Genomic DNA, 17,330 nt, shown 5'->3' with positions numbered 1-17,330 from the left:
ACAAACTCATAGTACTAAAAATGAACATCAGGAAACTGGCACTTGAAAGTGGGGTGAGGGATGGAGGAGAATGATGAAAGGGATGATCAAGATGCATTGTACTTTAAAACAATTTGTTGAATGGTAATTCCTTTGTAAGACTGCTCAAAGATAATTAAGAAGAATCAAAAAGAAAAGAAAAGAAAAGAGGGCTGGGAAAATGGCCTAGTGGCAAGAGTGCTCGCCTCATATACATGAAGCCCTAGGTTCGATTCCTCAGCACCAAATATATAGAAAATGGCCAGAAGTGGCGCTGTGACTCAAGTGGTAGAGTGCTAGCCTTGAGCAAAAAAGAAGCCAAGGACAGTGCTCAGGCCCTGAGTCCAAACCCTAGGACTGGTTAAAAAAAAAAAAGAAAAAAAAGAAACATTTTAGGGTAGTTCGGCCTTGACTTGAACTATATAAGAAGTAGCCACTAACTCCATATGAGTATTTGCATGTACATTTAATTAACATTTTATAATCGTATGTGCCTAATAGATACTAGATATTTCCATCCTCAGAAAGCTCTGTTTGACATCACTGATCTATATTATAACTGAACTGTTACAGTATTGTTCTACTATTTTTCCATGTTATTGTGAATAACACAAATAAAGCCTGGCAAATAATATTAGTAAACTTTGTGTTGCCATGTTATTTCAAAGAAACCTGGTAATCCCCAGATAACAGACACCCAGAATACTTCTAACCTATCCTCTTAACATTCAAATATCTAGAGAAATGACAGCTCTATTAAGAGCCTCTTGGAATTCCATAGTAGTCTCAGAGTTATCTTCAGCTACCTGAGACCAACAAATAGCCCTGGAACTGACCAGAGGATATATGGGTTTTAGTGTCCACTGCTGATAATGGCCTGAATATGCTGTGGATAATGGACACAGTGTCCAAGTGTCTCTTAAAGCACTAATGCTCCCACAAGGCAATTTGTGATTCATCCTCCTCCTCAACAAAGCCACTTGAAGAGTCCTTGTGTATCCTGTCACTGCACTAAGGGCAAAGCCTGCAAAGATGGCCTTCAATGATGTGAGGAAATAGCATAATCAAAGAAAAAAAGACCGGGGCTGGGAATATGGCCTAGTGGTAGAGTGCTTGCCTCGTATACATGAAGGCCTGGGTTCAATTCCCCAGCACCACATATACAGAAAACGGCCAGAAGTGTGCTGTGGCTCAAGGGGCAGAGTGCTAGCCTTGAGCAAAAGGAAGCCAGGGACAGTGCTCAGGCCCTGAGTTCAAGGCCCAGGACTGGCAAAAAAAAAAGAAAAAGAAAAAGAAAAGAAAAAAAGATCAGTACATGGCAAGGTACATTGTAGAAAACAAATGAAGGTATAAAGCAATGTTATCCGTTAGGGGTGGGGACCTAAGCCCCTCCCCCAAATAATTTGGTATATGGTAGGATTGGCCTATATGCTTCTCATATGCTTCTTGTTGGATGCTTGTATTAATAATTTTGTAAGGTGCTTGAATGATAAATATACAAATGGACTTTGGCACAAAAAAGTTTTCCCACCTCTCCTATAGCCTGAGTCACATAGGTAATTTTGTATTTTCTAATAAACACATTAAAAAGAAAATACAAAAAAGCAGAAAATCAATTTCAACTATTTTATTTCGCCCAATATTTTCAAAATATTATCATTTTAATATAAAATTACTATTAGAATTACAAAAGAAATTTTGATTTTGGTATTATTTTGAACTAAGCCTTCAAAGTCCCTAATTTCATTCATTTATAGCACATCTCAATTTCGACTACCCACATGGGGTAAATACCTACCATATTGAAAGTCTCAGGTAGAGAGTGATAAGAGAGACAATTCTGAAATGTCCTAAATTTAATTACTAAGGGCCTAAGATTAGAAGGGAGGAAGGATGGGGGAGGAGAGGCTAATAGCTTTACCTAATGGGCTGTCTTCCCATCTCATAGCTTTCCTTGCTTTAAGTACTCCTGTTCCTTTAACTCATGGCTCACATAGGTTTAATGTAAATAATTTATGCCTTCTTTCTTCTTTCTTTCATTTTAAAGTACTATGTCTTTTTTTTTCAGGTCCAGCAGACATTTTCCCAACTGCTATTCAACCTTGCTTCAGGGACCTATAGGAACTTTGCCCAGGACTACCCCCTTTGTTTCAGGCCAATATCTGTAATGGCCCAATAAACCCTTTTATTTCTTTTCAGAGATTCCCTGTAGTCTGGTCTCAGAGGTTTGCTTAACAAGACAGTGGATGCTAAGCAGTAAGAACAAAGGAAGGGGTGTTTAATTTAGGGTGAGATTGTTGAAGAAGGAACTTGAACTGACCTTGAGAGTGTAGTAGACTGTTTGGGGTGTTTTTTGTCAATACTGAGGATTGAACGCAGAGTCTCATGCCAGCTAGGTAGGCATTTTACCACTTAAAGCATGCCTCCTGCCCCTTTTTGCGTTGGTTATTTTCAGGGTAGATTCTTTTTTTTTTTTTTTTTGGCCAGTCCTGGGCCTTGGACTCAGGGCCTGAGCACTGTCCCTGGCTTCTTCCCGCTCAAGGCTAGCACTCTGCCACTTGAGCCACAGCGCCGCTTCTGGCCGTTTTCTGTATATGTGGTGCTGGGGAATCGAACCTAGGGCCTCGTGTATCCGAGGCAGGCACTCTTGCCACTAGGCTATATCCCCAGCCCTCAGGGTAGATTCTTGATGCTCAGGATGGACTGGACTTCAGTCACCCTACTTGTGCTTCCCCTTGTTGCTTGGAGATGTACAGCCAATTGGTTAAGTTGAGCTGCATCTTGCCAACTTTATGCCATGACTGGTGTCAAACAGTGGTAGGCTGTTTCCTGCCTTCCGAGCTAGAATTGCAAGCTTGAGCTATTGAACCTGATGAGTCTGGTAGATTTTTTTTAAGTGTGAGAGAAACAGATCTGGTCATTTGAACTACAGAAGTTTTGGGGATAAACCAATTTACTTGTTAGAGATGACAAGTGTGAGGTAAGGGTAGAGAGTCTGGTATTGACTCCAGTTTTCTCTATCAGGGAAATAAGCATTTAGTGCCTGTTTGGGCCTGGTACCAAGCTTAGCTTGGGAGGCTACACAAACAATGAAAAACCTATACTCCCATTCCTTTTAGGATGACCAAGGACATTATCTTGGGGACCTAGTCACTGTTCCAGTTCTTCCTTAGTCCACAGGAGACCCTTATTCCTTGGCTTTTAAGGGTGTGAATTCTCCAGTTAACAGACATAGATTGAGTAGATTTAGATGTGGGTTCTTTTGTGCCAGGGATAGTAAGATTTTCTAGGAGTTTTTAAAAAATGAATTAAGAAAAAGAACACAATTTGAATCAAATATAGCTTTGTCACCTGACCATAACAATTGGATTACCAATACTCAAAATTTAAGGATATATACTTAAAGCAGCACTTCAGGGAAACAGGAGGGGGGAGAGAATGATGATGATGGGGATGGGGATGAAGGTGATGAGGATGATATTTGGCTCTTGACCACAAGTTTGCATTCTGATCCAATTAAAATATGGTGGTATCATAGTACATCCTACCTATTTCCTATTTTATATTTCTGAAACAGGAAGTTCTTGTTCTTTTCAAAGGTGAATTCCTGTGTTTCACACATGCTTTCATCGGGAGGAGGTAAATATAAAACATTGGCTTCAAACTTCTCCAGAGATGAAATTACTATGTTATATATATATGTTTAAAGGAAAAAATACTATGAGTTTATGCATACTTTTGAGCTCTAGACAAGGGAACATTTCCCAGCTTTGGTACTGCTGATATTTTGTGGGGAGAGGCATGTAATTCTTGGTAGTGGAGCCCATTCATTCAACCTTTCCATAAAGGATGTTGATCAGCACCTCTGGCCTCTATCCACTAGAGGTCAGTAGCAGCTTTCCTCCAGTTTTGTCATGCAACAGTTTCCAACAGCTTGCCAAATGTCCTTAGAGGCTGCTTAACTCCTATTAAGGACCACTGCTCTACCCAGGAGAGGTGGATTTCTACATTGCTTGGAAACTTTTGTAAACAGACAAAAAAACTAAAACAAGTAAGCTAATAAACAACCAAACAAACAGGCTCTGCTTTAGGACATAAAAGTTAACCAGAGCCAAGATTTGGGGTTTTTATTTTCATATAAATAGGAAGACGATCCCGACATATTTGACTGGGTAACAAGGCAGCTACAATAGCCAAGTCCTTAGACTCATTCTTAGTGATTGAGCAAGATGTGTAGGGTCATTGCTTCTGTCAATTTGTTTCTCTTCCTTTTCCTGTTGGCCTTCATTCTTCCCATCTGTAATACTTATAAACGACTGACTGATGACATTGGGCTTAAGTGACATTATTGTGCAGACTGAGACACAATAATTTTACAAGATAACAGAATGATGTCCTTCCCAAAGTGTTCTCTGACATTTTTAATTAATTTCTTTCTTGTCAAAGCAGTGTACACATGGGTTACAGTTTCATATGTAAAGCAGCGAGTACATTTTTTATCCAACTTGTTACCTTCTCCCTCATTTTTCTCCCACCTTTCCCCCTCACAATTCCCTCCCTTGACATTTTTTAACCTTCTGCTTTAGACACTGAAAGTCTTAAGTGCTAATTTCTAAGACCGTTATTTAGTTGTCACTGGTTTCTTCTCCAGTGGCATTGGCTTGCATGTGATGCTGGATAGTGGACAGACAGCCTTGCTCATCAGCCTGTACTGCTCTCTCCTAGTGCCGCCTCTCTGGGAAAATCTCGACCTTGTTCCAGCAGGTGATCGACAGTCACCAATCAACATCCGGTGGAGGGACAGTGTTTATGACCCTGGCTTAAAACCACTCACCATCTCCTATGACCCAGCCACCTGTCTCCACATTTGGAATAATGGGTACTCCTTCCTGGTGGAATTTGAAGATTCTACAGATAAATCAGGTAAAGGCAAGGTCCAGTGTTCTTGTCTCTAGTAAAAGGAACCCTGCTATACCAATATAGAACATGTTAAACACCCTCCACTGCATTGGTAACAATGGCATGAAATGCATTGGTCTTGCTTTGTCCAAATATGGAAAAGTCCCTTCTAGTTGTTATGCACATAGTCTGCCACTATTGTAGATGATACTTTTATTACTAATTGCATATATCTCCATAGATTCTATAGCTGATATACAAGATGTGAAGTTAATCCTTTCTCAATTTATTTTGCATACATATATTAAATATGCACTCATTTTTCTTGCTTACTAGATTTATGCAAACTATTATATTAAATAGAACTATTATTAATCATATTTAACTTATCCGATTGCAATTCATGCAAAATGGGGCAGAATGTATACTTATTGTATATACTAAGTTGCATTGTTTTTCGTTTTTGGTTTGCTTTGTTTTCTTCTGAGACGGAGACTTAAACAGTGTATGATGCTTTCATTCATGGGCTGATGCTCTACCACTTGAACCAAGCCTCACAACCTACTAAGACTAGTCATATTATTAGAAAAGTGGAAACTTACATTGCTTCAATTTTCTTAAATAGTATTACCTTATTTTAAACAGTTTGAAAGAATTTTTTTTCATTCAGATATTATTTTGTACTTTAATTATTTATTTAGCTTTCCTGGATATAAACTAATGTGAATGATTTCAAATTTACCTGAATGTTTAGGTGTCTATGGGAGACATAATGTATTATCAACTCTTTGCGTATCCTTTTTTCCTAAATCTTATTTCTTTTAGTTATGTTTTGCTGTTTTGAAGAATAAACACTGTGTGGGATAGATGAGGGCTCTGTCACTGAGCTGTACCTTTCTTCCCAACTGAAGTGTGTGTGTGTGTGTGTGTGTGTGTGTGTGTGTGTGTGTCAGTACTAGGGCTTGAACTCAGGGCCTGGGCATTGTCCCTCAGCTTTTTTGCTCAAGGCTGGCACTCTACCACTTGAGCCACAGCTCTCCTAACAGTTTTTTTTTGGTAGTTAATCAGAGATAAGGGTCTCATGGACTTTCCTGCCCAGACTAGCTTTAAACTGGGATCCTCAAACCTCAGCCTCCTGAGTAGATAGGGTTACAAGTTTGAGCTACCAGTACTTGGCTTCCCAACTGAATTTGATGGTATCAAATAGTCATGATTGATCCCAAACTATTATTATTTGAAATAGCTCTCAAACAGTAGTGATTTTCAATCCAGGAAAATGTTGCTGCCCGGAACCTCATATCTTTATCCCTCTGACCTGGACTGGGGTGTCCTGGCAACATCTTGGTATATTTTAGTTGTAACAGACAGTGGAGAAGGAGAATACAGCCAGCAGCTTGTGGATAAAATCAGGGATAGTGCTCAAGATCCTACACAGTAATATAGAATCATCCTACCCCAAATATCAATGCAGTGGAGGCTGAGAACTGACTGCCAGGAAATTTGAATTTTTTTTTCTCATGAACATTATAAAATGAGTCTGAAAAAGTGTTAATGAATAAATTAAAAAAGTAAAACTTAGAGCATAAGCATCAATTTTCACTCTGTCTGGCTCTAAGAGTCTCAATTATACCTTTGTGGGGTTTGTGGGGTTTTGGTTTGTTTATGCCAGTCCTAGGGTTTGAACTCAGGGCCTGGGTGCTGTCCCTGAGCTTCTTTTGCTTAAGGCTACTGCTCTACCACTTGAGCCATAGGTCCACTTCTGGCTATTTGGGTGATTAATTGAAAATAAGAGTCTCATGGACTTTCCTATCTGTGCTGGCTTCTAACTGTGGTCCTCAGATCCCAGCCTAAGTAGCTAAGATTACAGGTGTGAGCCAGCAGCACTTTTGTTTTAACTTCATTTGTAGTGATGCTCTGATACTTAAGGTCTCTCTGTCCCAGTTGAACATAGGCTATTCCTCCGTGGGCACCCTGTCTCTCTCTCTTCTCTCTCTCTCTCTCTCTCTCTCTCTCTCTCTCTCTCTCTCTCTCTCTCTCTCTCTCTCTCTCTCTCTCTCCCATTCTTTCTCTGATAGACAATTCTGCTTCAGTTCAGCAAGTATTTGAATCTATCCTTAAGGCCTTGAGCCTCACCATGTCTATGGTATGACAGGGTCCCCATGCCTTGCTTAACATTTTCCCTATGGCTATTCTCAGCATACATTCTGCATGAATAGCAATCTTTTCAACACCTGTCTAAGTCCCTAGTAACCTTTGTATACCTTTGTAAAGGTTTACCAACCTGGGGTTGGCCAGCCTTTAGAGCTCTTGATAGTCTAGGGACAGTATGTTATGACAGGTATCAATATATCATTGGTATGTTGAGTTGGAAATCTTAGGAATTTGTTTAATGAATTTCTTAACGAACAAGTCCAAGAGTTTTTCAGGGCAAAGAGTTGGAGGGTTTTTGTTGTTGTTTCTTTGTTTTAATTTTTTAGTTTCTCATTCTTTTGGAACTATAGATTTAAGAATTCTGCACAGCTCAAGGGTAGAACATTTGTAGAGCACTTGCATAGCAAGTACAAGGCCCTAAGTTCAATCCCCAATACCAAAAGAAAAGAGAGAATTCTTCACCAACCATTTGCATGAATAATCTCAGATGGAAAACAACTGACCCGTGTTCTCATCATAATAGCTCTTTAGATACTTACAGAGCTAAGTAACTAAATCAACCCCGAATCTGTCTCCCAAGTGAGCCACTCTAGGTGAATCATTCACATAGCTTTCTTTCTTTACAAATATTCAAGAAAAATTGTACAGAGGCTATTTTTTACTTGCTTTGTCAGAGAGGATAAAATGGGTAACCCCATTTTATTGTGCTTTTGTGATTATTTTCTATAAGGTACCATTAGTCTTTGATAAGTATCTAATTTTCTCTATCTCTGTTTCTTTTTCCTTTTAGTGACTACCTCTTACTTCCTGCTTATTTTTGCTGGTATTTCTCTATACTGTTTCAAAAACAATCAATAGCACTCAAAAAGGAAAAATAAGCACAAACGGACATTTAAAAAAATAAAGAAAGAAAAGCAAGATACAATTCTAGAAAAGTAAGGATCTAATATTAATGTCTATGAATTTCAAAATACCAGAAATTAAAACAAAACAAAACGCCCTAAGGAATGATACTACAATGTGTTTTATACAAGCCAAGAATAAATCGAAGGGAAAAAAGTCAGGGACTAAAACATACCAAACCATCATGGAGTGCAGGTAAAGCAGGGCTTAGAGGGATATTTATAGACTAAAATACCTATAACACAGAAGAAATTTCTCATTTCAATAAACCTAATTTTCCACCTTAAAAAAATAGAAAGAAAACAATAATTTAAATCCAAACGAAGAAAAGAAAGAATGCATAAAAAATGTTAAGGGCTGGGAATGTGGCTTAGCGGTACAGTGCTTGCCTAGCATGCATGAAGCCCTGAGTTCAATTCCTCAGCACTACATAAACAGAAAAAGCAGGACGTGGCGCTGTGGCTCAAGTGTGGCTAGCCTTGAGCAAAAGGAAGCCATGGACAGTGCCCAGGCCCCGAGTCCAAGTCCTAGGACTGGCAAAAAAAAATATATTAAAAAGACAGCAGCAGAAATCAATGAAATCCCAGGTTCTTTCCTTGTGAAGATCAACAAAGTTGACATTTAGTTAGGTGGACCAAGAAAAATGTGAAAGAAGATTCAAATTACTAAAATCTGGAATGAAAGCAGGGACAACAGAAACCAAGAGATTTATAAGAGAAAGTATGCAAGCATCTCATGCTGCTGTCCTCTTCTGGGGTGGCTTTGTTACCTGGTTCCTCTGCATAGGATAGTTACCAATTTTCATGAATGCATTTGAGGAATACAAAACTATCATGAGGAAGGACACCCAAGTCTCCCTGGGCTGACATGGATGATTCCTATAAACTAATTATCTGCCCTGTACTTCCTCTTACAGGCAATGTTAAAAAAATCATTAAGGAGTGCTGGGAATGTGTCTTAATGGTAGAGTGCTTGCCTTGCATGCACAAAGCACTGGGTTCGATTTCTCAGTACGCATCAACAGAAAAAGCCAGAACTGGCACTGTGGCTCAAGTGGTAGAGTGCTAGTCTTCAGCAAAAGAAGCTCAGGGACAGCACCCAGGCTCCAAGTTCAAGTTCAAGCCCTAGTACTGGCAAACAAACAAACAAAAACATTGAGAAGTAGAAGATGTGAGAGCCACTGCTTTCTTATGGTTGTTTCCTGCCCCGTCCTACTTCACTACTTCACTTCACATGTTTATAGACATCAACAGATAGTGAATCTAGTAAGAATAATTTCATAAACATTTATTCTTCTTCTCAATTTTTGGTCCTACATTTACAATTAGTGGCCAGGTACCAGTGGCTTATGTCTGTAATCCTAGCTACTCGAGGCTGAGATCTAAGGATCGCAGTTTGAAGCCAGCCCAGGCAAGAAAGTCTATGAGACTCTAATCTCCAATTTACCACCAAAAGGCCACTAGTGGAGCTATGGCTCAAGGGTAGAGTGCTAGCTTTGAGAGAGAAAAAAGGCACAGGGACAGCGCTCAGGCCCTGAATTCAAGCTGCAGACCAACAACCAACCAACCAACCAATCAATCAAAACAATTAATGTCCAGGTGCTGGTGGCTTGTGACTATATTTCTAGCTACTCAGGAAGCTTGGATGTGGGGATCTTGATTTGAGCAAGAGTATGAAACCCTGAGTTAAAGCCCTAGTATCAGCACAAAACAAATGAATACAAAAGCATCTATTTTTTCTGAATATTTTTCATATAATGTTTTTATTTCACTAGTCTAAATAAAGTAAAAGTTATTTATTATCCAAAACCATAAAGAAGCCCATGATTGTATTAAATATTGTAGATGGTTTACATTATTTACTCTGTCCAAAAGGAGATGGGTAATCCTTTTCATTAACTGACAAGAATTATATATGTTTATGCTATGCAATGTGATAATTTGATATATGTATACACAGTAGAATTATTATATCAAACTAATTAGCACATCCATCGCCTCACATGCCATTTTTAGTAGTGAGAACATGTATAATTTACTTTTTAGAAAATTTGTACTATAAATACATTATTATTAACTATGTTAACCGTGGTGTACAATAGACCTTAAAAATGTGCTCCCCCTCTCACTGAGACTGCATGCCCTTTAGTAAACATGTCTCCTGTAAATTTTCCAGTCCATTTTGGTGAAAGAGAAGGAAACACTAATGCTTGTAAAAGTTGAAAAGCACAGTGGTAGTGCATAGAAAAGAGAGTGGGCATGGTGCTTGTCTATAATCTCAGTACTAGGGAGACTTAGGTAAGCAGGATTACAAGGAAAGGCGATGCACATAAAAGAAAACTGGGCATAATAACTATACAATGTCCAAATGAGTCAAAAAATTAGCCTTTAACACTTGTATGTAGCTTCCTCTGTGATTAGATCTCAATGTCATATCCTCTCTTAACTACACTGGATCTAGCTTATACGTGCTCATGTATAATATAGCATACTCATTTTAAGATGATTCACACAGAATGGCCACCTTTTGTCCACAGTAACTGAATTGTTGGATATGCTATTTCAGTGATTGAGGGAGGACCTCTGGAAAATAACTACCGATTGAAGCAATTTCATTTTCACTGGGGAGCCATTGATGACTGGGGCTCTGAGCATACTGTGGACAGCAAATGCTACCCAGCAGAGGTAGGTTGAGAAGGTTAGGAAAAAATGAGGATATTTCTGAGATCTCTAGCTCAAGGAAATAATCAGGAAGAATTAGTGGTCATCCTGCCAAGAAGGAATTTGTCTCCAACTCCTATCTAATTTCTACTAAGACAGTCTATTTCTCTTGTCTGTAAATGCCGAATAGCTTGCCTAGGGGCAAATTTGTACTCTCAGATTAGTCATGTAAAATGTGTATATCTTAAATTATATAGCTGAAATAACACTTAATATCTTCAAGTAGAACTATTCCAGAATTCTGAGCTAGGCTCGAATCAATGCCTAAAACAAGTCAGACAACCTTGCAGAGCCACAAATTTGGATTAATCTATGAGAAAAACGGTGAGAGCCTAAATGAGGACTGTGGTGACAGAGAGAGAGAGAGAGAGAGAGAGAGAGAGAGAGAATGTTAGAGGGAGAGAGAGAAACATATTTATCAGATATTTGTCAAATAAAAGCACCATTACTGGGAGGTAGGACCCTCTTCTGGAGAGTTAACTATGACCTTGAGTGTTTCACTTAGTAGGCTGAGTGATAATGCTATCATGTATGAATGATGGAGGAGAAATGATTTCTAAGGGAACTCTAGGAATAGCATAAGGAAATAGATTTTCTTCTTACAACATTTCCCTTAATTTAGTTTTTCTGTTAAAAATGTAAAAAAAAACCATTTTAAAAGGTCACCCAGCAGAGAAGAGATTTGTCTTCAACTCCTATGTAATTTCCACTGAGAGAATCTATTTCTCTTGATAGAAACACCTTCTCTCCCCTAGGATGCAAATGGATTTGGGATATTAGTATTTCATGCAAATAAGGGTAGGAATGAAGAAATGTTGATCCCTCACTGAAATGCTACTTTGCTATAAGAATTTTATGTTTCTTCCTAATACATCAGTGTCTCCCAAAATAATATTAATTGTTGCTCTTGCCAAAATTTCTTCTATTTTTTATTTCAGTCTCATTTCACACAAGATTGTTATATGCCTTTCTCAATGGCTTTGTTTGGGATAGGAAACACAATTAAATACTGTGTTGTTGGATGAGGCTGTCAGTTTATTTGAGAACAATCCTATGTGGGTATGTGTTAAAAAGAGTTCTAATAACGTTTCAGCTGCACTTGGTACATTGGAATGCAGTAAAATTTGAAAGTTTTGAGGATGCAGCCCTGGAAGAAAATGGATTGGCTGTGATAGGAGTGTTTTTAAAGGTAAAAAGAAAACCCCTTATCAACTTTAAATTATGTATTATATTCTAGAATGAAAAGATAGACCATTATGTCGGGGGCGGGGGGGATGCAAGGGGTGACATTGAGCAAGATGCATTGTACTCATAAACTGACATATTGAATTGAAACCCCTTTGTACAACTAATTAAAGCGAATAATAGACATTAGAATGTTACAATATATGTTATTTAAGGATATTTGGACCAATGTGAGGGGAGGAGACAGTATCTTATATGCATATATGAAAATATCACAGTGAACTCTGTTATTCTGTATAATATGTGATATTAAAAAAGAATATTCAAGTTAGTATCCTGGTAAAGATAAACAATGGTTAAAATACAAGATTATCATGAATATATTTCAATAGAGTAGGCATAAGCCACCTGTAGCAATTGAGACCCTATCACAAAAGAAACAAAAACATGATTAGTTCATGTGCAAACCAGATTTTGTTTTAAGTAATATAAATTTCAAGATAATTTCATTAATGAGAAATAGTACAATGTAAGAAATGATACAAAAGATACCTTCCTGAGAAGACACAATGGCCTTGTCAGCAAACAGCCTGCTCATTTGTTCTTTGTATAATTTAATTCAGTGATGTGTATAATAATCTCAATTATCAGCTCAAGTCTAATTTCAGTCATGTAGTTTGTTTATATAGAATCACTAGGTGGTTAATTTTAATTCACTTTCTGTTGCCTTTTCTACACTGAGATGCCCATGGTTTTTAATATTTTCTCTTTGTTCTTTAGCTAGGCAAACATCATAAAGAGCTACAGAAATTGGTTGATACTTTGCCATCAATTAAGCATAAGGTAATTTCCCTCCCTAAATCACTTGAAAAATGTGTTAATGTTACCCTCAGAGTGGAGACATTAACGAGGCACTTTGAATCAGGAAGTGTAATTAAGGTGAGTTGTGTTCAGGTTTGCTCAGCCTTGCGGTACGTGGACACTTGCCTTGCATGAGGCTGTGTTCAGAGCCCCTGGCCGTGTTCCGTGGTGCAGGGCACAGAAACAATGCACTGTTCCGCACTGAGTAGTGGTTTTGCTGCTGTATTGTTGAGCTCTCAGGGACTCAAGAACCCACGACTGTCCCCTCCTTTGTTCCTGACAAAACACTCAAAGCAGTCTTCCTTTCTCTAGCTACGTCTGTCACCCAGTAGAGAATGAAAAGGTCCACAGAAACTTGAAGCTGTCTGGCTTTAAAGATGGTTATCTATACCCTCTGTTGAGCCCTCAAGATGAATTCCTCAATATTCCCAATCCCAAAGGGCTGCTCACCAGAAGCCTGGGCTCATGCCTCTCTCCTTCTCTCTCCTTTCCTCCTGCACTTCCCTTATCTATTCCTTTCCATCTCTTTCTCCCCTCCCTTGGTGTAAGATTCTAGCTCCTTCTTATTTGTACTGCATTTTACTGATGATGATAATGATAATGATGCTATGGAGGGAATCCATAGCCTTAGGCACCACCACTAAGTTACATTCCTATCTCTGTCATCATTTTATAAGGATAATTATGGGTTAGTCTCTTTTGCAAGGGAGAAGCCTCCTTGTTTCTACAGTAGCCATTACCTAATACCTCCCAATATTCCTTACAGGGTACTACCTGCTGCTTAAAACTGAGTGACAAAAAAATTCTGCTTATTTTCCCAGTGAGAACCATCAGAATAGAATATACAGCTTGGCTCTTTAAGTGCTAATAATTGTTACGGAGGTTGCCCAGGGTACCTAGAGCTCCCTAGACCACTGCCGGTCAGTGGATACTACTTGCGGCCTTGTTAGATTCCTAATTGCCTTCTCCAGTAAATAACAACTTGGTGGTCTTTTCTCTTGGCCAGGATACCCTTGCAGAATTTGGTTCATTTGACCCTTCCTGCTTGATGCCCACCTGCCCAGATTATTGGACCTACTCTGGATCTCTGACGACCCCACCTCTCTCAGAGTCTGTAACATGGATCATTAAGAAGCAGCCAGTAGAGGTTGATCATACTCAGGTATGGTTTTTGCATATTTCACATACATAAAGTCCTACTCTGATCTTTTAAAACAAGCTGGATCTAAACTTTAACATCTTTATTTAGATGTGACTTAGGAAATGCTTCCAATTAAGTAGATTTTTTTTCTAGTGCTAGAGATCAAACACAGGGTCTAACACACAAGACGCGAGCATTTGAGGCTGTATCTCTACACGAAGTTAACTAGAAAGCATGGAAGAACATAAGCTATTTTATATTTGACAATTACATGTGTTTATGTACTATGTATTTTATGTATAAGGATGGATCTTTGAAAAATTCAAGACCCTCTTAAAGGGAAAAATGAAAGCTACAAATGGACATGTTCAAATCCTTAAAATCTGGCAGTAGAATTTCATTATAAAGGCAGTCCAGCAATGATTATCCAGAAATTTTAATGTGAGTTCATTGTTTTTAACCTGTTTTTCCTTTACAAAAGAAGCTGCGGTAGTTACTATGTCTATCTGAAAAAGTGCTGTTTAATTCATAATATAATTCATAACATACAATTTATAATATATAATTCATAATATAATTCACAATATAATATGACATAATCTTAAGTAGTATTTGCTAATACTTGCTTTATGGGATATGTTTTGATTCTGGAACATATTCACAAGAACAAAATCTCTGAGACTCTTTTTATGAAACCAGGATAAATCTACCCCCCAATATTGATTTCTCTGAAGGATATAAGGAAAGAATGTAAAATAAAACTTTAGAAACAGAATCTAGCAGCACACTAACGTATATACTTTAGTCAAGTATTCTAATACAAAAGGAATGGCTCTTTATTACATTAATAAAATTCACTGTACCAGTGAATTTGTCATTATTACTGATTTTGAAATACATTTTCAAAATTTTCTATTCAGTTTTTAGTATGGTTGTTTTTTATATAAATTAGTGATTAATACAGACTTCCTTAATATGACAAAAGAGCTTTATCTCGGGTCAAAAGCAAATTCAAGTGGGCTGGGAATGTGGCTTAGTGGTAGAGTGCTTGCCTGGCATGCATGAAGCCCTGGGTTCAATTCCTCAGTACCATATAAACAGAAAAGGCCAAAAGTGGCACTGTGGATCAAGTGGTAGAATACCAGCCATGAGCAAAAGAAGCTCAGGAACAGTGCCGCAGCCCTGAGTTTAAGCCCCAGGGTGGGAAAAAAAAAGTAAATATAATCCTAGCTAGCCCTGAGTCTAAGACTTGAGGATCATGGTTCAAAGTCAGCCTGGGAAGAAAAGTCCATGAGATTCTTATCTCCAATTAGCAACCCAAAAAGCTGAAAGTAGGGGGCGTGGCTGAAGTGGTAGAGTGCCAACCTTAAATAAGGTAAGGGGCATTAACCCAGGCCCTGACAAGCCCAAGGACCAGCACACACACACACACACACACACACACACACACACACACACACACCACCACCACCACCACCACCACCACCACCACCAACAACAACAACAACAACAATAAGTGACAAAATGATTTTTTATTCTATTTCTAGCTGGAGCAATTTCGGACCCTTCTTATCACTTCTAAAGGGGAGAAAGAGAAACGAATGGTGGACAACTTCCGGCCCCTCCAGCCACTGATGAATCGCACTGTTCGCTCATCCTTCCGTCATGATTATGTGCTGAATATACAAGCAAAACCCAAGCCAGCTGCCAGCCAAATGGTGCCCTAGACTATTTATAATAGGCAGTATCTTGCTTTATTCATATTAGCTTTTAAGCACTTCCATTTCATGATATTCACAAATGCACATTACTTATTACCTTTTGTCATTTCTAAGTTATCCTTAGGCAGGGACTGGGAGACAGAAGAAAACAAAATAACTGATTGGTTAACATCAAGTTATTTAGATTATCCTTTTTCTATGAAAAGATTACTGATTAGTTAATATCAAGCTACTTATGTTACCCTTTTTTTGTGAAAGGATTAGGGCTGAAGGGATGTTGTTACTATGCCAACTGAAACTGGTCTCTGGGAAATTTGACTATTCTGTGTGTAATCCTGATTTCCTGGAAGGTAAAATACATAGGTTTATTCTCTGCTTGATGAAATGGAACTTTATTGTGAATGACTCCATTTTGACTTTAGTTTGTTGCAGCCTATTATAAGAGTTTAGTACAAAATAATTGCTTGTAGTCTCTCCCCTTTGGTCAGACTTTCACCACCAACATGCATTAGTGCTACTGTGAAATACCATCATTTTGGGCTGCCAGTCCTCAGGGGTCATTGATTTGTGGATTAAGTGTACATTCATTGTTTTGGGGTGATTTACTCATCTTTGAGATAAGCTATTTAGTAAATGAATTCTTTTATTTGATTGATAATAATGCTTAACAACTGTAATATCAGCACAAAACACACCTTTCTTCTACAGAAACAAGTGGGTAGTTTTATATATTTTTATATCTGAAATATTTTAGATATCTTTTTGTGTTCATCAATGAATGGTTCTATAGAGTTTTTTTAGCCAGTATTACAATAAAAAATATTTAACTGGTAAAGGCACATTGATCATAGAACATAAAGCCTTTAAGAAAACAGCTGTGAGGCCCATAGCCGGGTTGAACATTGGCCATATTTTAAATATATTTTATGTCATAACATGACTGTGTATTTTTTATTATAGCTTCTTAGTAAGCATATTTTCCCCAGTTTTTAGCTCCCATTGCTAGCATCTGAAATGCCTAACTATTAGCAAATTATTATTATATATATATATTTAAGTAATAGAGGTGGTGAGGTTGATTGGAACAATACATAGTAAACACATGTTGAAATGTAACAATAAAATCTCCCTCTGTATTAATGTAAGCTAATTTAAAAGAAAAAAAAGAAATTTCGTAAGCATAATATGAACATTTACTATCTCTAGAAATCCTTTTACATTTTTTGAAAATCAGATAATTCCACTTAAAGTCTTGGAAATCATATAGAAGGCATATGCAGGATGCCTTAATAAAATGTTTTAAATGCCACAATGTAGAATTTTTGTTTTGCTTTGCTTTTTACCAGTCCTGGGGCTTGAACTCTGGGCCTGGGCACTGACCCTGAGCTCTTTTGCTCAAGGTTAGCACTCTACCACTTGAGCCACAGCACCACTTCCAGCTTTTTTAGTAGTTTATTGAAGATAAGAGTCTCATGGACTTTACTGCCTGGGCTGGCTTGGAACCATGATCCTCAGATCTCAGCCTCCTGAGTAGCTAGGATTACAGACATGAGCCACCAGTACCTGGCTTGCATGTAGAATTCTTTCATGGTACATTTACAGAAACATGCTTCAAAGGATTAGAATCTAGTCCATACTTTATAGTCTTATTTTGCATTATTTGTGTACCATTGCAGTGGAACTTATTTTATTTACTCGTTCATCATGGTTCTTCACCAAGCAGACAATCAC

The 17,330-nt window shown here is 38.1% G+C and overlaps 1 protein-coding gene across 2 annotated transcripts in view; it reads left to right on the top strand.

Moving 5' to 3' along the window:
• The window catches only part of Ca5b (carbonic anhydrase 5B), a 30,104-nt gene extending 13,196 nt beyond the window's left edge, over nucleotides 1-16,908 (top strand). For both annotated transcript variants that reach the window (XM_048336270.1, XM_048336271.1), the window contains 6 exons: nucleotides 4,744-4,941; nucleotides 10,537-10,655; nucleotides 11,785-11,880; nucleotides 12,657-12,719; nucleotides 13,744-13,899; nucleotides 15,426-16,908. In XM_048336270.1, coding sequence (XP_048192227.1) covers nucleotides 4,744-4,941; nucleotides 10,537-10,655; nucleotides 11,785-11,880; nucleotides 12,657-12,719; nucleotides 13,744-13,899; nucleotides 15,426-15,605 — 812 coding nt within the window. In that variant the 3' untranslated portion in view covers nucleotides 15,606-16,908. The remainder of the gene's footprint in view (nucleotides 1-4,743; nucleotides 4,942-10,536; nucleotides 10,656-11,784; nucleotides 11,881-12,656; nucleotides 12,720-13,743; nucleotides 13,900-15,425) is intronic.
• Nucleotides 16,909-17,330: the final 422 nt, after the last annotated feature.

The sequence above is a fragment of the Perognathus longimembris genome, chromosome 28, assembly GCF_023159225.1.
Source record: "Perognathus longimembris pacificus isolate PPM17 chromosome 28, ASM2315922v1, whole genome shotgun sequence".
Taxonomy (NCBI): domain Eukaryota; kingdom Metazoa; phylum Chordata; class Mammalia; order Rodentia; family Heteromyidae; genus Perognathus; species Perognathus longimembris.
This window is presented reverse-complemented; position numbering and strand designations above follow the sequence as displayed.